At 34.1% G+C, this 24,680-nt stretch overlaps 1 protein-coding gene across 5 annotated transcripts in view; it reads left to right on the forward strand.

Annotated features, from left to right (window-relative positions):
- GRIA4 (glutamate ionotropic receptor AMPA type subunit 4) overlaps positions 1–24,680 on the forward strand; it is a 375,959-nt gene that overhangs the window by 291,134 nt on the left and 60,145 nt on the right. For 4 of the 5 annotated variants that reach the window (XM_008020706.3, XM_008020702.3, XM_008020705.3 and 1 more), the window contains exons 7-11: positions 653–811; positions 5,784–5,951; positions 7,177–7,281; positions 12,361–12,471; positions 20,621–20,827. In XM_008020706.3, coding sequence (XP_008018897.1) covers positions 653–811; positions 5,784–5,951; positions 7,177–7,281; positions 12,361–12,471; positions 20,621–20,827 — 750 coding nt within the window. Of the gene's footprint in view, positions 1–652; positions 812–5,783; positions 5,952–7,176; positions 7,282–12,360; positions 12,472–13,770; positions 15,007–20,620; positions 20,828–24,680 lie in introns of those variants that run through there. The other variant, XM_008020711.3, reaches the window with a different exon arrangement.

Genomic DNA, 24,680 nt, shown 5'->3' on the forward strand with positions numbered 1-24,680 from the left:
TATCATGAAGGTGTGTTGCATTTTATCAAATGCTTTTTTATGTATCTGTTGGGAGGATCGTATGGTTTGTGTTTTTAATTGTTTATTTGGTGAATCACATTTATTGCTTTGCATATGGTAAACCATCCTTGCATCCCTGGAATAAAACCTACTTGATCACAGTGAGTTATCTTTTTGATGTACTGCTGGATTTGGTGTGCAGTATTTTGTTGAGGATTTTTATGTCTGTGTTCATAAGGGATGTTGGCTTGTAGTTTTCATTTTTGTTGTGTCCTTGCCAAATGTTGGTATCGGTATGATACTAGTTTCATAGAATGAGTTAGTGAGAAACAGGAGATTTTTTGATGCAATCATATTTATCTCCTGTATCCCCCTTTATACTTCATAAAAGGCAATCAGAGGCATTCAAGAAATACTTGATTTGGACTGAAATAAAAACATATCTTTGTCTCATTTATTGGATTTTGAATTACAGAATTTAACAGCTAGATATAGTTAGATTTTCCACATCTTCTTTATCATTTTCTACATTTTTTAGCCATTGCTTTATTTAGAATTTTTTAATCTGTACAGGCCATTAATTTATGTTACTATTGAAGAGCTGCCATGTATAATAAACTAAATTTAACAATCTTTGTATCAATTTTTATAGGGATTCAAGGATATTTCTCTTGAGAGGTTTATACATGGTGGAGCCAATGTTACTGGATTCCAGTTGGTAGATTTTAATACACCTATGGTAATCAAACTAATGGATCGCTGGAAGAAACTAGATCAGAGAGAGTATCCAGGATCTGAGACTCCTCCAAAGGTATTTGTTTATTTTTATCTACTGTATTACTGATAGTTTCAAAATTTAAGATGGAAAGTTTATTATACAGTTTTTCCATTAACATTTTGACAAACATAGTATGGCATGGGAAAAAAGCATTTTGTCTTTATAACTGCCTTGCACATGCACTTAATAATTTCTAAATTTCTGTATTTAAGAGTACAGTTGCTAGACATTAGCTCAAGCAGTTTACTATTATTATTACAGTACTATACATATGAATTTCCTTACAGAATTATATATATCTTTTTAATTGTTAACTAAATACTTCAAATGTGAAAGAGCATCCGTAACTTTTCCTCCACACAGAAATCTTCATGAAGTGATTTACAATGAGTAGGCAAATTAGGAAATTAGCAGAAATGTAAAATATACAAGCTTCTGCAAAAGTTTTCTTTCAAATTAACAGTGAAAAATCTGGTTGTTTTCATTGTTTTCTGACTGATATTGTGAAAGTATGCTATTAATATTTGCTCAGAAAAGGCTGGTAAATTTCTGATCATAAGCATATTTGATCAAACTAAACAGATAGATGACTTTCTTAGACCTCATGTTAAATTATGGCATAATGTTTCTTAAACTCCAACTTAGTGGTTTGAGCCCCTACCTAATAAGGCACCATCATCATCATTTGTTAATCTATTACTAACAGTGTATTCCAGTAAAAAGTTTTATATGTAATTTGGAAATTCAAGCCTAGGAAAAACACGATCTAAGGCTAAAGGATCTCAGCTTTGCTTCTATTTTCTAATTATAATATTTCATAGTGGCTATGTCAATTTCTTCTCAGAAATACTGGAATTTTGCCAGCTCAGCATACCATCTTCACTGCCTTATAAAATCACAGAATTTCAAAACAGAACATTAAATGGATGTCCACTATGTGTCAGGCACGGTTGTCCAATCCTTTGATTTTACAGATAAATACATGCAAATTATTAAATGGATATGTTAGTTGGCAGTCCTTGAGTCAGGGACTAGATTCATGGAATACACAGGATATAATTATTTTAATGTCTCCTATTTGATTATATCCAACTAGACTCGTCTATGCTATAGCTTTGGCCTCTCTGTTATATAATCGTCTCATCATTCACAACTCTTGGCATGATGCTAGGCATTCAGTAGCCATTTAATAAATAAATGCAGTACAATTAATTCTCATTATTCACAGTAGTTGTGTTCTATAAAGTCTTTTTAAATACTGAATAAGTAAATATAGAACTATTGCTCCCAGGGGTAATATAGGGTTAAGTTCTGCTAGCCTCTGGTTACAAACTTCTTGTCAACTATTCAGTACATAACCTTGTTTTATGGGTGTTTCTGTTTAAAGAAACCTTATTTAATGTATTGTTGGTTCACGGACATTGAACTCCTGGCCAACAGCACCGTGGCTCATGCCCGAATGAAGCTTATTTAACATGCACATTTTCTCCATAAGGCACATCACAGATTCCTTGCACTTAAGGGAACACTAAACAGCACGTCAACACTATGCTTTTGGGCCATGTTAAACAGTGAAATCATCAGCAAAAAGCACAAAACTGCAGAAAACATGGCACTAAATAGAACACAAAAAGGCCACTTGTTTACAGTATGAGAGCAGAAACAAGGAAACAGTGTTTCCTTGTGCAGCCACAGCTGGGACCTTGTGTTAGTTACTCAAATTTTTCACCACTCTATACAGTTCCACAAATAACCACAAAAGTGTCATAAGTATCGATTTAAGAGTCACAAATAAATATCAGCAAGGAGGAAAATTTGAAAATTTAGAATCCACAAATAATGAGGATTGATTATAATTAATTAAAGTGTACTCTTAAGTGTTTGATTTTTCAACCAAGATTAAAAGCATGACTTCTGATCGTGTCACCTCCCTGCTTTAAAAAAATCTCCTGGAATCAAGGTCTTCCATTCTATCGGCCAATCAAGACTTTACAGTTGCATGACCCTCTACCCCCTTTCTGATGCTCCAGCCAATGTGAGCTGCCCTGCATTTCCCCACCCTTTATCATTCCCTGTGCACATACTTTTACCTCAAAAGTCCTCCACCACCATGTCTACCTGTCGAAATCCAACCACCTTCCAAGGCTTTATCTCAAATTCCACTTTCTCTATGAAATCTTTTCTTTTTTTTTTTTGTAAATGTGATTCCTTCCCGCCTGTACTCTCCATAGTATTTGATTGGGCAATTCGCATCAGGGATTTAATATAATTATTTGCACACTTACTGTTTCACTCCTATAAACTCTCTGGGGCAGTAACCATCAAATACTTATCTTTGTAGTCTTCATGATTCCTAGCTAGAGTCTGGTACATTTTTCAAAGAGCTCTCAGATATGATATGAAATTTCATCCTCATAATAACCATAATAGAGAGTCACTATTATCTTGTTTCATTTCATTTTGCTCTGTTTTATACTCCATAGCCAAGAAAATGTGCTTCACATTCCCATAAACCTATGAGTCACAGAATTAAAATTCATCCCAGTTCTTTCTTCTCTAATCCCATACTTTTTCTACTGCACCATGATTCTGCCAATTCTGTCTTGTTATCTATAAATCTTAGTAAGTGAAATCATTTCATCATTCTAATCACTTATCAGAGCAGTAAATAACTATAGGGCACTATTTACCCTGCCTAAAAATGAAATGATTAGTAAGAATTTTCTAGGTGCCACCTAGAAGTTATCTGCCCGTAATTGTGGTTCCCTGGATTGTAGCACAGTAAGACACATAGAAAAGAATTACATCCTTTGAAAAGGTAAAACTGATTTAAACTACTGCTTCTTTCCATCTGTCAGCTCTATGACCTGTCAAATCCCAGGTCTTTGCCACTCTGGCTGAATGTCTCCTTTACTCTCACCACTCTGTGTGATACCTGCTCTTTTTTCTGGTTCACATATTTCATAAAAATGAATGCACTTTTTAAAACACAGCAAGTGTGTTTGCTTTTTGGTGCCATCTCTTCTCAGCTTCTTTCTTCCTGTTGAAAAAGCAACAATATTTTTATTTTTTCCTCCTTTGGTCCTCAAGTACCAGCATTGCACTTTTCTCTTGCCCTTTGCGACTTAAGCAAGATTCATTTTATTTCTCATTGTTATTTTCTTGCCTTAACAAAAAAAGATGGTTTGATGACTTTCTCTATTCAAAGATGTGTTGGGTCAGGCAGGGGAGGAGGCACATTCATTTTTGGTGTAGTACCTTGCTTAAACACCTTAGTTTTTCTCAGCTACCCCATCCTAATAATTGTGAAGGGCATGTCTCTCCAGAAGCTTGTTTTGTCAAGTCCTGGAGGAATATATAGGAAATTTACATGGTTCTTTTAAATACTTCTAATACAAGAGTTATATCCTATACTATTGAACAGTTCTTTGTTAGAATTAATGCTCCTTATTTTATCCATGTTTTAGTTTTTCTCTTCCCTGTAATGGTGGCTGCTGTGTCTCATGCCCATGTTGCCTAAGTTTACTTTCTTTTCTTTTCTTTTTTTTTTTCTGAGACAGGCTCTTTCTCTGTCACTCTGGCTGAAGTGCAGTGGCACGATCAGCTCACTGTAGCCTTGACCTCCTGGGCTCAGGGAATCCTCCTCCCACCTCAGCCTCCCAAGTAGCTGGGACTACAGGTGCACACAACCACGCCTGACTAATGTTTTGCGGTTTTTGTAGGGATGGGGTTTGGCCATGTTGCCCAGGCTGCTCTCGAACTCCTAGACTCAAGTGATCCACCCACCTCAACTTCCCAAACTGCTAGGATTACAGGTGCGAGCCACCATGCCCGGCCCTAAGTTTACTTTCTACAAATGGAATTTCAAATGATTTTTCTTCATTTGAAAACACAAAATCGAGGGGATCCTCCTCCACTTCCTACAGCACAAACCTACTGCTCATACAGGCATAGAAGGTGTTAATTATAAGGAACTGACCATATGGAATTTCTAAAGGAGACAATGTAGTTTTTGTCACGATAAGTAGTTAGTAGTTGATACTATTTAGCACAATGACTAGTACATACACATTTGCTGAATAAGTAGATCTGTCATGCTTCCAGAAAATCGTGCCCCATTTCCATGTGTTCAGGAATTTTCCAATAAATGTCTGCCAAAAGCGATCCCATGTTGATTTATTTTTATATTTAGAAAATTACATTTTTATCTCAACCTTTCCTCACTTTTTCTCCTAACCTTAATAATCTTTTCTCAGAGGTGGAGGGGAGCTCACTCTTTTCTCAGACAGAAGCAGATGGTCTATCCTTCACATCTCCACTTTGATCCCAGGTTATATCGAAAACTTAACAAAATGACTTTGCCTTCCTGTGCACCTTCATTGGGTGTAGTGTGGCAAGATTCATTCCTATTTAGCACAGTCACTGATGCATACACATTTGTTGAATAAGTAGATGTTATTTCTGGCATCATATTTCTGAATAACAATAAACAATTCCACTCATTCTTCTGGGAGACTAAACAAAGATATATACTTCAAGTCCATGAACTTATATTAAATCTCAGGGAACCTTGCTAGGCATTTTAGAGGAGGAAAAGATTAAGAGGCCCAGCCCTCCTGGGGCTCAAGCATAGAAACTGACTACAAGGCAGATTACACAGCTGCATTAGCCTTTGATACGTTACCTATTTGTACTGGGACACAACAGAAAGACCTTGCCTAAGGATCTTTCTTCTACCAACTGATGGAAAACTGTTTTATTAGAATTTCTATTTTTCAGAATGGTTTTTCTCCTTTTTGAGTCAGGATGATAAGATTTGGTATACAGGCTTTATATTAAAGCAAGAACAGAAATTTCTGAAGCTAGAGTCAATTAATTATCAGTAATTTAACCATCCTTCAGATAGAATGGTGCTTTATGTCATACACTTACAAAGACCCCAGACCGTTTCTAGCACTAGATAAGATGTTGACATTTACCATCATATTCATTTTCATTTGGTTAGTACACCTCTGCTCTGACTTATGATGGAGTCCTTGTGATGGCTGAAACTTTCAGAAGTCTTAGGAGGCAGAAAATTGATATCTCAAGGAGAGGAAATGCTGGGGATTGTCTGGCAAATCCCGCTGCTCCATGGGGCCAGGGGATTGATATGGAGAGGACACTCAAACAGGTAACTCACAATTTTATTTCAGTTCAATTCATTTCATGGTCTTCTTTTAGTTGAATGTTCAAAAAACAGACTAATTTATCCAAGCACAAATACGTACTACAATTGCTACTCAAATATATCAAGCCATCATTTTTGGGACATTTCTAGATAAAATACAAGGTAGAATTTTGCTGTTTACATTTTATGTGGATGCATAGTCAGGATAAGCTAGCTTATGTTTCTGTAATAACCCAAATCTCAGTGACTTAAAACAACAAAGGAGCTTTGCTTACTCAGACATATGCTAGATTAGCAGGGGCACTTGGCTAATTGTAGTCACTTGAGGACATAGACTGGCAGAGCAGTTACCATCTTGAATTCTGCAAAGGGAAATGGATAGTTGGGGGCACATTTCAAACTGGCAATTAAATTCTGTGGCTTAATAATATCACCTGTCCTGCCTATTTACAACTCACATGTCAGAAAGAGTCGCATGGGCCTAGCTAACCACAAGGTTAGCTAGGGTTCAGGAAGTATAAGCCCACCTGGGTCCCAGGACATTCCAGAACCAGAAATAATGACTACCTCTGGAGATCTTCAAATTGCTTTGTAACTTTGGATTAAGTAGTCAGTTTATTTCTGTCTTTTATAATTACACCAACACTATTTGTTCAGATAATTAAGGTAATATATACATATTTAATGTTACATTTTAAATGTTCTGAAATGTCACAGGTTCAAAACATAGGTAAAAGCAAATTAAAAGGAAATTTGGAATAAAATATATTTCAATATTTTCAAAAATGTCTTTATATGTTTTTGCTTCTTATATCTTAATTTTAATATTAGCAAGGTGAGAATATGATCTGGCATATATATCAGGGTTATTTAATCCATTTTGTGGATATACAAATAAAACTGAAAAGTAACCATAAAAAAATTGTGATTCCTATAAAAATACTTTATAATTGAGGGAGGATTCTTCTAGTAAAAATGGAAACTTTATAGTATTAAAAACAAATAAAACATATTCCTCTTCCAGGGGTATAGCAAAATTGCTTATATATCCCTTTGATATTTCTCTTTCAGATTCTACCCCAATAGCTCAAATACCTAATGGCATTTCAGTTAGTTGTTTATAGTTTATAGTTCCACTTTTTTAAGTAGTTGTAAGCCCAGCAGATGAAGTTGAAATTCCTATAAGTAAAATTGCAAGTGAACACATGTGGTTTTCTTTTTCACTTAGGTTCGAATTCAAGGGCTGACAGGGAATGTTCAGTTTGACCACTATGGACGTAGAGTCAATTACACAATGGATGTGTTTGAGCTGAAAAGCACAGGACCTAGAAAGGTGAGCCACAATCAAACTGAAAAACAGAATTCTCTGTTTACTTAGTTTGTATGTAACATTTTAAAGGCATACAGAAGAAAGATGGCTGGACATTTCCCTTTTTTGTGAGTACTTACAAATACTTTAGTACTGTCTTTATAATCAATGCTGAGATAAATGTGTGTGTCATGTAATTGATATTTAGTAGTGTGCCCAAGCTGAAACAAACTAATTTATACACTGTTTATATCCCTTATCCAAAATGGATGCAATATTTTGGGTGGGGTTAGCAAAAGGAATCCCACAAAACAAAATTGGCTCTGCAGAACAGAACATGAAGCAGTAAAGAGACATAAGCACCTCAAGGTAGTCATTTACAAAATTATTAGAGCAAGTATCAAAAAATTACTTCTAACGGGTGAACATATTTAGAATAGGCTGGGTGTTCTTGAAGTAATCAACTAGATAAATTTCAATGAGCAAAAGAGAAAGAAGACAGATGGTAAGATTATTGTTAGACTGAGAGGGAAAGAAACATCTAAGTTGTTCAGGAAGGTGCTGGTGCAAGGGTCCTGGATTTGGGAAGATAATTCTGCTAGTGGTAAGATGTGAGTAGATATAGCAGCAGTGTTCCCAGCATTCAAGAGGTACTTTATACAGTGCAACCATACAGCCCCACCACAGTAATTGGTTATAAGTGTTTTGTAGCTAACTCATGTAATTTTTAACATTCCTGTTATCTAGGAACTAGGATGTTCAGGGAAACAGACACTCAAGTTAACCTTATCTAAAAGCTGTATTTGGCTGTTTAAAAAAATTTCCAAAATATATTTTCATGCTTTTATGTAATAATGATAACTGCAACTTATGAAATGCCTGCTGTGTCCTAAGCACTGGACTTGGTGCTTTGCATGATTCCATCCTCATGACAAACCTATAATTTGAGTATTAGTATTTCTCTTTTTTATAAACGACAAAATTATGACCCAATGAGTTATCTTATCCAAAGCCCGTAAGTGAGAAAACATATTTAACTCTTAGTATTTTCTCCCTTACTGATCTACATAGGAAGAGACGATTTCCTGCTGGAGGAAAACAAATAAAGGAAGGCTGTATGGGGGAGGTGGGATTTTAAATTGCCAGGATGTTAGAGTTTGGAAGGATGAAATGGAAGGGGCAACAACCTGAAGAAAGGCTTGGAGGCAGGATCGTTAAAGTTAAGGTGATACATGGAAAATAGCAAAGGCTTTCCTAATTGCATTTTGCTTCAGACTACGATATGGGTGTGCTTCTCTATCTGTGAGAAGTTTGGAGCTGCCATGAAAACCATCTCTAGATTTCCATCTTCTTAATGGCATAGACTGTGTGGAGGCTGCCAGCTAATACATGGTAAACTGGAGCCTACCTGATCCAGATCCTGAGTGGCAGGAGATGGACAGCAGCCGGGGGGCCCAGCTGCACCTCAGGGCAGGCTCTTCTAAGGAGATTGACTGAAGCAAGGGAAGGAGACGTTAAGAAGAGCTCACTCTACCAGCACACAGCCAGCAACAAAAAAGAGGCAAGCTTTAAGCAGAGATCCTCTGCTAGCTGGGGAGCAGATAGGATATTCCACAGGCCTCTAAAAATGTTAACAAGTGGACAATGCTAAATGCTAACAGGTGGACAAAGGCAAGACTGACTCACCTCCTTGCCATACACCAGACCTTGCAAAATTTGCGATTTAAACAGAATCTTTTAAAATGCAAATGACAATTACTTATTTTACAAAACTTTAAGTGCAGAACATCAAATCATTCTCTATAAGAGAAAGAATAGTGGAAAAAGAAAGCTGGCGCTAACTAGAAGTAATATGAAGTGGGCTATTCATAGTACTGAATCTTTTCATAGCCTATTGAACCATGATGGCAACAAAAATTAAGACTTTTCAAAGAGAAACTTAAGGAATAAGTTGGGAGAGTGATGAACAGTACATCTTCACACCCAACTGACATTCATCTAAGGCTCCTAAAAGAAATATGCAGTATAAAATGGTGTAGACTCATCTATCTTCGTTTTTCCGTGGCAATGATCAACTCGGGCATTGTGTCAGGAATATTAAACTTAAAAATGAGCTACCATGAGAGACACTATGCTGGTGAAACTAGGCAATATGTCTGAGAAGTGAGCCATCATTCTTGTAAATTGAACACTTGCCAGCAAGGGAGCTATCTTTGAAAACAGATCAGAGAGTCAACCCATCAGTTTGTCTGACTTCTGCAACAGGAAAACTGATTGAGAGTCTCATTAAGCAGAAGCCACAAAGCTCTTTCTGAAGTCCCAGCTCCTAAGTATAGTGGAATCTTCTTATCACTCCAGTGACCCCCATCCAGGGCTGCAGAGGGAATGCTGCAGCGTTGCATGGTTTCAGAAATCTTTAATTGCAAAAATTTTATTTATTGAGAGCACATTATATGCCAGACACTGTAATGGAAAATTGATGTGCATTTTTTTATTCAATCCTCATGACAACCTAAAAATAAGAGATATATTTTTTCTCCTTCTATCGAAAAGTAAGGTTCAAATAAACTAAGTTACCTGCTCAGAGATGCTCAGCTAGAAAGAGGTGGAGCTTCAGTAGAAACTAAAATTCCTGCAGCTCTAGAGCATCACTCAAGATCTTGACTCAGGTTTCAAGATCTTGAAACGTCATCAGTCCCATTGCCTATAGGGATTTAGGGCTGGTGTGGGAATTAGGCCAGATTTTTCAGGGCAGGTCTAGTCAAAGCAGCTCTCCAAGGAACCAGCTTTGAGTAGAATAGGAGTTCCTCACAGCCGCTCAGTTCCTGTCTTTTCTCTGTTCTAGGCCAAGACTATCCTAAATACAGACACATTTTCTCACATATCTTAGTATAATTACATTTGCATACAAATCACCTTTAGGAGTTCAAAGAAGATTGATATTTTTCTGACATCCTTTATCAATTTAGTGATTTAAATGCTTCCATATTTCTGCTCTAGCATTACAAAATGACTTTTCACCCACTTTTTGTCTATAGGAAAAATATCCATTTCCCTGTTAAATGAAATCAGTCATGGGAAAAGTTCTTAATAAAATGCAAAATGCTATGAAGACTGGAGAGAGAAATTCCATCTTCTGTGAGGTCTGGGTGCAAACTTTAGGATCCCTTTCTTTAGGAACTGACTCCTTGTATAGACTTAGTTCTAAATAAGCCCATGGTCCACATGAAATCTAGCATTAATTGGTCCCATATCACAAAATATGACTTTCTGGTTTTTTAACCAGAATTGCATGTAGATATAAGGCAAAAAATTAAAGTTTGCTTTTTATTTTAATTTTCCAGCACTTCTGAATCATTTGTCTTTAAAAGGGGAATAACTGCAAACCCATGGTTTAGTTTTTAAATGCAAAATGTCAAGGTCTTGCCAATATCTAGGTACTCTCCAAAAATGTATCCCAGATCTGTGATTCTTTCTATTGTGGGACTCATTAATAAAGAAAAATTGTCTCTCCTGAAAATTGGCTGATGAGCTTTTCAGGATGGGTGCATTTTAATGGAGTGCTAAACTGTAAAACCCCTTTTCATGTCATATAACTTCATATGGAAAGGAGAGTTAACAAGAATCAACTGACTTAAGTATACATAAGAATTGAGGAGAGGGTGGGTCTCAAATATATACTTGTTTTAAATTAAAATTATCATATAATTATTAATAAATGTCAACCAGAAATTGATTCACATAGACTATTGAAAAAAACTTGCTGAACTTCTAATTTTGGATCAAAATAAGAAGTGTAGCAAGCCATATTAATAAAAAGTCTTTTTCTCCATCTGTTTTGTTATTGAATTATATATGCAACACTTGTGAATAATCTAGTGCCTCTTTCTGACATATTAATGCTTACTCTATTTTAATATGCTCATAAATACTAACATGGCAGTTGAGAAACCTGGATTAAGCAAGTGAGACTTCCAAAACATTAGAACAAATAGTGAATACAGACCAGTGAGCAAATGCATACATTTTATTGGAGACATGAGTTTTATCAACTGAATCAAGAAATTCAAGAAAGAAGTTTGTCAAGCAGTAAATGAACACCCATTTTGGGATGTCGCGTAGCATAACAGCAAAGCATGTAGACTTGGTGTCATAGAGACCTGAGTTTTGAATTCTGGCCTTACTAAAGTGTAACTTTGTGCAATTTCTTTAGCCTTCTAAAATGAATCCTCATCTCTAAAATGTGGATAATAATTGTCCCTACTCCATACTTGCTATGTATATTCACTTTAAGATGTATACTTTTAAAAAGCGTTGAATACATTGTCTGCCTCAGAGCAAGCACTCAATATGTAATAGCCATTATTATTGCTTAATGGTCTGCAAAAACCAAAGAATCCTAAATTTCCATTAAGATTCCATTGTAGCTTACTACTTTCAGAGTACTTAAAATTACTTAATTCATTTTTAAGAAAAAGTGTTTGACTTCTAAATTAAAAAATAATAATTTAAAATGAAAAAATACAAATTTAAATGTAATATTTGAAAGCAAAAGCATTGACCATTAATATTCATCTCTGATGCAGTTAGCATTTCAAAAAATGGTAAGATTGTTACCTAGTGGCTAGGTTATATCAAACCTAAAACCATTCCTGTTTTGCTTTAAAAATATGTAGGTTTCTTTTGCTTGGAAATATTCCATACATGTTCTTCTTATAAATCTGGCCATTCCCTTTACTATACAACCTGTAACTTTATTGATAAAGTCACACAAATTAATTTAGGGGGCACCAGTCTATCTCACTAGAGGAGGGGATCTGCATAAAATAATGCTCCGTGCTCATATTCCTTTTGGAATCACCCATTCCCAATCGTTTGGTCACTCCACTATTGTAAACAGTAAATTTTCCAAACATGTAACAAGACAGGATCCTTAGCACCAGGAAAACTGGCTCATGGGCAAGTAAGAACACTTCCAATCACTTTTTCTTTTCCACTGGCTTTTGTTTTGTTTGTTTACTTATTCATACCCTTCATTATTCTAAGAAGAACTAGAGTAAATGCTTCTAAAATATGTTTTCAAGCATGTTCTCTATTTGGCAGGTTGGTTACTGGAATGATATGGATAAGTTAGTCTTGATTCAAGATGTACCAACTCTTGGCAATGACACAGCCGCTATTGAGAACAGAACAGTGGTTGTAACCACAATTATGGTAAGTGTTGGTCTATGCTTTATGGTGTTCCGTTTTGTCCACAGGCAATTTTAACTCCCAGCGATGGTGAGCAGGGAGGGCAAAGCTGACTGTTAGCAATGGTGACATGGGTGTTCTGATCCACAAAAGCCTATTGAGGCTTTGAATAGGTTCGTCCTAAGCTTTGAGTACATATAGTACTTTTATTTGTATTATCTTTTGTCACATTGTTGTTCTTGGAAAAATGCTCAGATGTTACACATTGAGACTGTCAAACTCTAGTTGGAAATGTATGAAATGCTAAGACCCTAAAGCACAAAACAGTGAACATGACAAAGGTCAACCACCAATCACATAAATATGTCCAGTAGTAAACATATTATTATTGTTACTATGTTTTTAAAAAGCCAATGTAATAATAATAGTGTTTAAAATTATAATTTTCAGGTAGTTTAATCATTGGATAATGATTGTATTGCCTGTTTACAATAGCAAAGATGTGACTGTGAAGATTTTAATGAGCATGATTTATACAACTAAATGATTTAGGAATTAATTTTGTTTTTATTTTGAATGAGAAAAGGGTTTTCTTCCACCGATTATTTTTCTCATTGACCAGTGAGAAGTACACATTATAGTTTATTGAACTTCTAAAATTTAAGAAGAATACGATAGCTTCATTCGGCCACATCACAAAGTGAAAAGTCCTCTAAATTTTAAGACTGCTTTTTCAAAGAGATTCTGATGAAATTACCTTTTAAATAATAGAACATCTTATGTATTTTTCTCTTCTAAAGTCAAACATGCCCTTTAAAGTCAACGCTAGTCAAAAGAGATCAACAATTGGTGACCTTTTCTATCTCATTTAAAGTTACATATACTCAGTGCACGTCTCTTTAGGCAAAACAAGTTTTAAATTATTTATGGAAATCTTACTCTAAATAAATGGAAGTATTTTATGTAATTTAGTTTTTAGCTTTTGTCATTTTTAGTTTCAGGTTTTTAGTAATGTTGAGTTGTTCCCAAAAATGATATAAGGTTAAAGCATGAAAATGCCAGAGAGAAGCCTTCATATGTTGCACTTAGTTTTAACCGTGTTGCATCACCAGTCAGCAATTTAATGTAATCTGACAAGCCTTCAGCAGACGTTTATGATTTTAGAATGCAAACCAACCAACAGAGTTTTTGTGTAAACCTTCTAACTTAATTGTATAATATTTGCATGGGACTTGAAAGCAATATATATATATGTATGTTTCTTTTCCTAAAAAAGACACAGTAATGGAAAGTCATACTTCAGTACAGTCCTCCTCTTTTCAGCCTCTGATGAAGAATCCTATTTTAAGAAATTGATCAAGAAAGAAAAGAGTTCCGCGCTGTTCGACCATTCCTAACTAAGGCTCAACTCTTGTTCTCCAGTGTAGTAAATTTAAGCTTATTTTTCATGTGGGATTCTTCTTGGATGACCAACTCTGGACTACCAGAAAAAAAAATTTTTTTAAGTTCTGTGACTTTCCTGAGATACTAGAACAAAAGAAGAATTAATCTTCATCTTTCTCAAGAAATAGATGTTGACAAAGAATCATTTAGCGATTCTGACATATCAATTCCCCTATCTTGAAATGAGGTCACTGTACGTAAATGATGGAATTATATCACTCCATTTCCAAGGGTAGATTTTCTATAAGTAAATATCTTGGAATTTGTGTGCTTGTTTTCTGAATATATACAGTTGTTTTCTTTAAAGATCTCTTGGAATTTTGCCTGTTCTGTGTGAAATAAAGTGTTTTAATGTGCATTACATGTATAATATAGAGAATCTCCTTTCCATCCCTGTTATTAAAGGGACTGGACAAATAATTCTTAAAACCAAAATACTGAATTAATTTTGCAAGCATGGCTAGTTTTCAGGAAGCATGCTATCAAAAAAAGACTAAAAATGACTAAAAAAATCCAACTGTTTTCTATATATATCTATATATAGAAATATATAGATAAAGGATATTCTGTAAAGTTATATGTTGTTTGACAGTAAAGTCATCAATATTTTTGCTATCAAAATAGTATAATACTAGCATCTGTCTTTTTGTATGAAAATGTAATCTTTATATAAATAATACCTCTGGTATTTGCAACTGCATAATCATTCAGTAATTCAAAAAGACATATACTAGAATCCTTTTTCTGAAAGTGTTCCTTCAATTTGCTTTTGTTGAAAATGGTAGTCCAGGACCTGTAATATCCCTCCACTTCCTTCATTATGAAAGAAATCCCTTGTAGATAAACAAGATGTTGGCATCTGCATGTAATTATCCCCAAATTCAATTGAAAACTCCCAATACAGATGGAATTGGCTAGACATTTTAATATATGTGATACCTATATCTAGATATAGAAGAAGGCTGAGAGTGAGCACTGGATATAATTCATTTTGATTGACATTGATATGGTGTTATTGTTTTTCCAGTTGTCTGTCCTTTGTGTATGTTGTTATTTATATGTTGATATACTGTAACACTATATGCTATTGCTAAATAAAATTGATTGAGAAATTCAGTTACTCATAAATATTTATTGAGCGTCTGCTATGTACTAGGCACAGTTCTAGGCCCTGGGGATATGTCACAGACAAAAATCCTGCACTCAATGAAACTTATAGTATATTCAGAGAAAGCAGACCAGAAACATAATTAAGAATTATATTAGCTATCTTTATTAAATATAATGTAGCATTAACTTTTTATGGCTGTTGAAAGTTGTTTTTTCTTATAACAGTGTTGTATATCTTCAATGTGATTTTCATTTTAATAATAAATTTATTCTACCTGACTAATCATACTGAATATACCACAGCAAAATCTAGTGGAAACTAAATTAATATCATCATTTTTATCTTTAAGTCTTGTTGACTAAAAATTTTACAAAATCAATAAAATTTATAAGACTGTGACCATATTGATTTAACTTTTTGTATTAAAAGTAATAATTTCTACAAATAACCCAAAGAAGCCATATCTATTCCATGTGGTTTGGATAAATACAGCAATTGAGGGAAAAGCCGTTTACAGTAGATCTTGGGAGAAGGGAGGGTGGTGTTTTCCTCTGTAATCTTACTACTTTCTTGGCTATTGAACTCTCTGGAAAAGGGGAGATAATACAGTGATATTTCAGACGAGCTCCTTTTTTTCCCAAGGCTTTACTACCGAAGTTAAGAGATGCTTATGATGCATTGCTCAACTACAAAGATATTTCTTACCATCTCATGAACATAACAATCCTTTAAGCAAACTTTCCATAAAACCAAATGTATTCACTCCAGTATCAGAATTACGTTACAAACCTAAAAGCAATTATCCTTATCACACATGATCTTTCCAGAGCTTACTTTTTGTACTTTTTATAACATGCTTGATATTTTTTCTTCTCTATGTAAAATTCTGTAGATGCACTATACATATGTATGTGCATTATAATAACATACACACACACATTTATATAAAAATACTATATATATACACATACATACAGAAATTAAAATGTATTTTCTTCCTTATAAAAAAAATTAATTTTCCTCTTTCACACACATCACTCACTGAAGAGCTTATAAATCAGTTAGTTTTTAAATGATTTTGGCTACATTTAAATTTTTTCGGCCATTAGATTTACTTATTTTTTTCTGAATTGAATAATAATATCTTAATCTTCACTTTTAAGAATTTTATCTATGGGATAAATTATCTACATCCATTAAGATTTTTGGAGAAAACCAAATATCCACATAGAAAACAACATTGGTTAACACTGATCACATTATTGTAACAACTTTTAATAGTAATTGTAATAACTATATTTGTGATGTTTAGAAAATTTTGAAGCCTTTCTAATATTTTGTTTTGATAGTTCCACTTTTGCTAAATACAAATAATCCAAAAAAATTTCCTTGGTAGGAAAATTATATTTTATTGATTAAAAATCATCTTAATTAATTTACATAAATACTTCCATAAGTAAGCCCTAATGTAGCAGCTTTAAACAGAGAGTGACTTCTTTCCTGAAAAGCAGAGCAGATGTAGAACCCCATTCATCAGAGAAACTATCTTAATATAAAACTCCTGTGCATTAAGAAGAAATGTATTTTAAATAACTTTTAAAGAAATTACTGTCTTGCAAAACATAGTAGTTGATAATAATCATGGCAGGTTATATACATAAGACAGAAATAAGAGGTTACTCTATCCTTCTGATCATTCCGTTTTTATTCAAAATCGAACACCTGGGAATTCATAAGGCTGTCTTACAAAGATATCCCCACAAATCCTCCTTAATGATTTGCCAGAATTTATTTATTATATTGAAAAGATTTTGTATTTTCTTCCCCCTTAGTAGCCCCCAAACTTTGTATTAACTCTAATATGAAGTGTTCGAAGAGCTACTTGCAGACAACTTGTCAGATTGAGCATGGAGGAAATGAAGAGGTTGGGCGAATGTTGAATATTTGCTACTCTTTTGGACTTGACATGAAAGCAAAGCAAAATGAGACACAGTCAAAGAACCAGCAGAGCTGAGCAACCATGAGCGACATTGTTCAAGGAAAGCCTAGCCGTTCTCTTCCTTTAACCTCCCCACCTCCCTGGGTGCGATCATGTCATTTCTCTTATGCTGTCTGCATCACTCATCTTGAATCTCAGTAATTGTTTATGTCCCTGGATAGGCAAAAAAATCTAACTGCATTTCTAATCAACATCTGCAGTAAGCTGAAGTCTCTTCTAGTCTTTGTTGGTTTGCTCGGCAGGAAAACAATGACCTGATGGACTCCTGCTGTCCAAAATAAAAAAGAAAGAAAAAAACTGAAAAAATGAAAGAAGACATTAAATAAATATTTTACTCATATAGACGTGGGCCTGCTTCAGAAGAGATAACCTAGCATTTGTTAATATTTACTTTCCTTTAGAAAATCTGAATCAGAATTTCTGATAAAATTACTTTATAATGATACTGCTATTTAGGAAACACTGATAGGCCATGATATCTTTGTATTTATTTAGTGCATTCTCTACGCCAGACACTATGAGAAGAAATTGAAAGGTTTTTATCTACACTGTTTACATAGAAGATCATATGAAGAATTTCATTAAATGAATTTCATAAAAATGCAGAAATGCATTTCTTTAATATTGTTCCCTCATTAAGTCATATGAAATCTCAATTAATGGCACATATTTTGATAAATGCAATAAGTGCTTCAAAATTTTCCAGATATTTCATTAAGTCATATGGAATCTTAATTAATTGCACATATTTGGATAAATGCAATAGTTTCAAAAATTTCCAGATATTTCAAAATTGGCTAAGAACAGTGGCTCATACCTGTAATCTCAGCTGTTTGGAAGGCTAAGGCTAGTGGATCACTTGAGGCCAGGAGTTCAAGACCAGTCTGGCCAACATGGTGAAATTCCATCTCTACTAAAAATATAAGAATTAACCGGGAGTGATGGTGTGTACCTGTAATCCCAGCTACTTGGGAGGCTGAGGCAGGAGAATCGCTTGAACCTAGGAGGTAGAGGTTGCAGTGAGCTGAGATCGTACTACTATACTCTGGTCTGGGCGACAGAGCACAGCTAGACTGTCTCTCAAAAACAAAAACAAAACAAAATATCAAAATGCAAGATCAGCTCCCACCTCTTTCACTTGTTAGCTCTGTGAAATTGAACAACTGGCTTAACCTCCCTGAGTCTTCACTGTCCCATCTGCAAAGTGGGAAATGCCTACCTCAATGTGCCTGTGTCAAAAGTAAATGAAAAGACATGAAGAACTTTACATTGTGCCCAATACATAGTAAGCACTAAATAAGTAAGAGCTACCATTGTTTTTCACTACTATATTTTATTATTGTTCCCCACGCCTTATACTCCTTTGCCATTATTACAAAAAAAAAAAAAAAACCAGTGACTTTGATTGCAAGAGAACAAGGGGCATACTTTACTTATTTTTGTGTCCCTATCACCCAGCAAACTGCCTGGCACACAGTAGCTGCTTAATAAATGTTTGATTAAATAACAAATATGTAGCTTTTATTGAAGTAAATTGTTCATTATATAATGTAGTAGGCATTTAGCAAATTAGATTATAAATACTAGCTAGAGAAACTTGCACACACAAGCTAATACAGTAATATATGTATTTGAGTTCAAAAATTCATGTGTTCAAATATTGTAGACACTTGTGAATTGACCTTCAACCGTAGTACCAAATGGAGCCTTAGCTATACCCCTTTCGAAAAACTCTTCAACTTGTTACACTTATAGATGATAGTTGTACAACCATTTCAATCTGAATTGAAGCATTTTACAAATATGTGGCTCTTGCTTTTTTCTAAACACTCTTCCATATTTTAAAATGGTTATTGTAAAAAAAAAAAAAAAAACAGAGAGAGAGAAAATGTAAGAATTAGCTCCTAATGACTCTTAATATTCTATAGCATATTTTAGAAAATAATAATCCTTTGCAACAATTCACCAACTTTATAACCACATTTATAGTTTGCTAAACTCTTTACATTTTCACAATGTTTTCCATAGGCTACTGCATAATTTTCATCTATCTAAAGAAGAGACAATTGGTTGCCTTAATTTTATGCGTAGAAGAACTTTCTACCCAATTCCAGGGTTAGAATATTCATCAAATTCAAAAAAGTTGGAGGCTTCTGGGTCATTTGACCGTGCCAACCTAAGGCAGGATTTAAGAATACAGTAGAAGGACCAATCCTGGACAACTGCCCACTGTAGAATTATTTAGGGCATTTCTATGAGAAAATAAAATGTCCTATAATTCATATGTTTTATTAAATTTTTAAAAGAGGTTCTACATTTATGAAGTACTTAAAAACAATATCAGAATTAGTGTAGGTTGCCGTGTTATTCATCCAAAGTAACTTGCCTTCTATTCTAGAATTTTAAGAGCAAATTCAACTTCCCCAATTATGAATTTTCTGGGGAAAAAGAAAAGACTTTTATGAGAGATTACCAAATAAATGTTACAGTAAAATTTTGTAAAAAATGAATACATTATCTCAATAATGTAGCCAAAGGTGGCCACTCCTTGACTGCAAATGACTGGGAAAACTCAGATGTGACCAGGGACTCTCTCAATATTATGTGTTCAGCAGGTCTATCTTTGTTTGGTGGCTTTAGGTGCCACTTACAAAATCAAGTGCTTTTTGCTAAAATGTCTCTTTAGTGCATGTCTTTTAATGGTTTCGTTTAAGGGTGTGTGTTGTATGTGTGTGTGTATGTATGTGTGTGTGTGTGTGTGTGTGTCTTTAACTGAAAACTGTAGTAATTATCAGCCACGGATAACCTTTTTCATTTTATCAGGATTTCCATCATAATTATTCATCAAATTTTCTGTCTCACTTGCTTAGAAAACTAAATGGGAATATCACCTCAAGTGTATGCTCATTACAACTGGAGGAAAATTATCAGCATCCCTAGGGAAATGCTTTATAATATAACTAAAGTTCATGGAGCACAAACTATATTTAAAGCCAAAATATTGGACATTAGGAAAGCAGATTTAATGCAAATAACTATTTAAGAATTTTTAACTATTAATTCATTTTTTCTTTGAATGATAGTGTATCAAGTGCCTGCTCTGAGAAAGGCATCTTGCTAAACACTAGAGATCAAAGAAAAATGATGTAACCTTTTTCTTAAAGGAAGTCACAGTTGAATGTGGCTAAATAATATGCAGACTATGGAAACCTGTGACCTTGAATTAGTCTTTTATTAGGTGAAGCTGACTAATGAATAGTCTTTAATTTCATGAAATATTTTAGAAATACTCATTTCATTGCCAAAGAAGATAATTTATGCTTCTCTAGATAATTAGTAACTGATGCTTCTCCCATCACAGTCATAGTGCTAGGTTTTTAATACTTACTCCAATGGAAATTTAAAGATTTCCATTTTAGCATCCAATGCAAAGCAATTTAATCTCTGCTACCCATACTTACATATTCATCTGTTTTATTATTGATTTCTAGCTACACAAAATCAGTATGTGTGCCAATACTAAATACAATCTTTTGTCAAATTCTGAAATTGGAAATTTACATAAGGTTTTTCAAATGTTTTATAATTTCTCCTTTACAGTTCTACTTCTCTCATTATAGGAATCCCCATATGTTATGTACAAGAAAAATCATGAAATGTTTGAAGGAAATGACAAGTATGAAGGATACTGTGTAGATTTGGCATCTGAAATTGCAAAACATATTGGTATCAAGTATAAAATTGCCATTGTCCCTGATGGAAAATATGGAGCAAGGGATGCAGACACAAAAATCTGGAATGGGATGGTAGGAGAACTTGTTTATGGGGTAAGCAAATCAACTTATTGAAGAATTTACTTACATATACCTGAAACTTATTTTCCCTTGGGCACATAACAATTTTTAAATGTCTATTACTGTTTAATTTGCAGCTACATTCCAAGAAGCATAATCAGTGTTCAAATCTTCCTTTATTTTATTAATAATGCAATCCACAAACCATGAGAAAAACTGACACTTGATAAGATCAAAATTAGAAAGAAGATAAAAATTCAGAATATGCAGTCCTAGCTTTTTTAAATGACTTCAGGATCTGGAGTAACTGTTCTTTTAAGTTTAATGCTGCCGTGTATAGAACTACAAAACAAATACAATAGTAATCTTGTATTTGATAACTGTAGGAACAGGTTTCCTTCAACCATATAAAGATGGTCATTATTTTAGATAGTTATTTATACGTCCATTGTTTGTAATTACTCATAGATATCTTTTAAGTAATTGGTGAGGCAATCATTATATTACTTTATCCTCTATTAAATATTCATCAATAATGTCAGATTCTTACACTTCTGCTGAACACAGTAAATTTCAACTTTATGCAGTGCCGTCATTTTTTATACTAGTATACATAGCAAAACACAAAAGCTAGAATTTATTCCAAAGTGGACCTCACATGAAAGCATGCTGTGCTCCTCCCTTGAGTGTACTTGATATTGAGGGTACATATTCATAACTGAGGGCAAATACAGCATAAATGTTCCTGCCTGAATCAGAGCAATATCAAGATCAATGTCTTCAGCTACCACTGCAAAATGTCAAAATCAAACTGGCAATTATCACATGCTAGTAATAGCATAATATTTCAGAAGTCCAGAAACCAAATCTGTAGCTCGTAGGAAACTCTATTCATCAAGTAACCATTAAAATAACATATACTTGAAATGTAGTATGAAATTTCCTAAAAGCCAACTTATATTTCACCTTCAAAATGTAGTCTGATTAATCCTCACAAGACCACTTTGAAATGGAGAATTACACAGAATCATCCTTCTTTAGAAAACAATAAAGATAGAAAGATTTAGAACATAACTGAAGTCCTAGGAAGGACTCGCTTTCCAAGCCAGAACTGCAATTCAACAGTTTCATGATTCTGCATCTTGCCTTTTAGACCATGAAGCAATGAACATTCTTTGTACAGTACAGTAAAGTAACTAAAACCTCTGCAGAATGAGAAAATTGTTTGACATTATGAAGCAACTGGTTAGTTTTATATCCATAGGAAAGAATTGCTGACTGCTTAGGTGACCCTAAATGAGAAAAAAAAAAGGAGTTTAAAAAAATAGCAAAATGTATTTTACCACAGAGTTCATTGACTGTTTCATATTGAGCTTTAAATTCCAAAGAAAAGGGTTTCTAAAGCATTTGTTTTTTGGTTAATATTTTAAACTTTTGATACAGTAAGCATAACTTAGATGTTAATATTATTGAAGTTGTTAGAACTACTGTAATTCATTCCCTTTAGAAAATACTCTTGCATATTTCATCTCAAAAAATCATACTTGGATTACCAGTTAGTTATGAACAGCATAACTGACATGAGTTACTTTCTGGGGCACTTGTCATACATCTCTTCTCTGGAGTCCCTACCCACTGGAAAACCCAGACTCACTCTTTTGCAAGTGTTCTGACCACATTTCATTCAGGGCAAATTGTTTAAATAATGAAAACAAAGGATATGAAGGGAGTAGCATAATTCATGAAAAAGTTATGTCAGTCCTATACATGTCACAATAACAAAAATCCCAAAGTTATGCAGTTCTCAAAGAGACAAAAGATAACATAATGGCTATTAATATCATATTCATATTCATTCCTCAGCCAGTCTGCAAGTGGTTAAAGACTCCAATCTCTGATGCTTGAGTTGTCCACTCTTTTCCCAAAAGGAATCTTCTTCCGGGTCTCTTACACATTCCACAGTCTAGGTACTTTCCATTTTGGTGTCTGCAAAGTCTATACTTGTTTCTCAACTTTTTTTTGTTTGTTTGTTTGTTTTCCTACTGCTAACACATACATGAGTGCCTGGTTCCCAGGGCCCTAGTAAAACTAAATCCATTCTCTTCTATAGAACAAAGCCTAATATGTCTAAATGATTAACTTTGCAAAATTATTAAATTTGGATTCATTATATTTTTTTACTTTACTCGTTGCAAACTTTGTTGCTATAATTGTAATGAACCGATTGTCTGTGAAGCATTTACATGTTATCCAACACACCATGTGTGAGACCCAGAAATCCAGAACCTCTCTCACAGTCAGGTCCTTTTTGCTACCATGCCTGTGCAGTAAAGCAAATTCACCCTGATTTCCTGCAGTGTGCTGCTTCAGGGCCATCTCCTTGGCCTCTACCACACTTGGGGTGTGTGTGTGTGTGTGTGTTAATCCAAGGGAATAATTCTCAAAGCACATTCCACTAGCAGCAGAATTACCTGTGGGAGACATTTTACACACTCAAATTTGGAAATTACTGAGAGGTCATGAAACAATGCACATGCAACATCCCCGATGTTGGCAGAGGAAGCCCATGTGTAACCTATCTCTACTAGTCTCTTTCTAGACTCTCACATATCTCTAACTTTTTGAAAGTGTCCCTCATTGGACATGGATGTCACCACCTTCATCCGATGTTCACTTTCTATGGCACTTAGTTTTCTGTTCAGAAAACACCTGTATTTCTCTTTATGTGTCTTTTTAAGGCTTCTTCCCTCACTAGTGGGAACTTATATAAATTAAAAATTTCAGAAGATACCTCACAGAACAATGTAGTATGTGAAAGGAGGCATTTCAAGTAAGTGAAAAGATGTGTTATTTATTTATTCCTATTGGTAAAGGAGGATGACAACTTGGAAAATTAACAATTTTCTAACACTTCATCATCGAAGATACCAAAAAGTGATAGGAGAATTACAGATACTAGAATAAAATACATAATATTGATAGGAAAATGATTTTTCTAAAACATGAAACCAAAGGCTGAAAACACACAAAAAATAATTTTATATGGCTACGACAAAATTTAAAACCTATGTATTGCAAGAAAAGACCTGGAATTAAGTTATGGAAACAAAACAATTGATCATTAGGGGAAAAAACTGCAACATATATGGGAAATAAAAGTGAACATTTTAAATATATTTTAAAGTGCTCACAATTTACGAAGTTAAAAAAAATGAATACTCAATATGGAAAAGTGGGGGCAAATTATGATAGTAATACATAAAAGAACAAGTAGCTATTTGTTTTATAATAACAAATTCAAATTAGTACAAGGAGATCTAATTTCCTTCCAGATAATTGGGGAAGACAAGTAAAGATAAACAGGTCTTTTCTGAGGTTTAAGACAGAGCATGCCTTTACATAGTGCTGGAGACAGTAGAAATTTGCATAATGTTTCTGGAGAAAAGCTGGGCACAGCACATTATAAGCATTAAAAAGATTATTACTGTTTAGACCGGCCATTCCATTTCTACAAATTTATCTTAAATAATTAAAACATGTGTTAGGATTTGTCCTCAAAGATGTTGCATAGCTTCACTGTTCTAAATTTTATAAAACTGGAAACAATATGAATATCCCTCAAACTTAAAAAATAGTTGAGTACATTTTGACATTTTTCCATTAAAGCATTTGCAATCATTAAAACTTACTTTTAACTTGTATACTGAAATGGAAAAGTGTTCATTATATTATTTGAGAAGAGAAAAAGAATTGTAAGATGTAACGTTCTACATTATTCCTTTTTAAAAGAAATTAAAAACACTCTTCATAGCACAAAGTCTTTCAGAGTATATAGAAAGAAAAAACAAGAGTAGGTGATGGGAATAAAGATAACGTTTCCTAATAG

Source organism: Chlorocebus sabaeus, chromosome 1, assembly GCF_047675955.1.
Source record: "Chlorocebus sabaeus isolate Y175 chromosome 1, mChlSab1.0.hap1, whole genome shotgun sequence".
In the NCBI taxonomy this organism is placed as follows: Eukaryota; Metazoa; Chordata; class Mammalia; order Primates; family Cercopithecidae; genus Chlorocebus; species Chlorocebus sabaeus.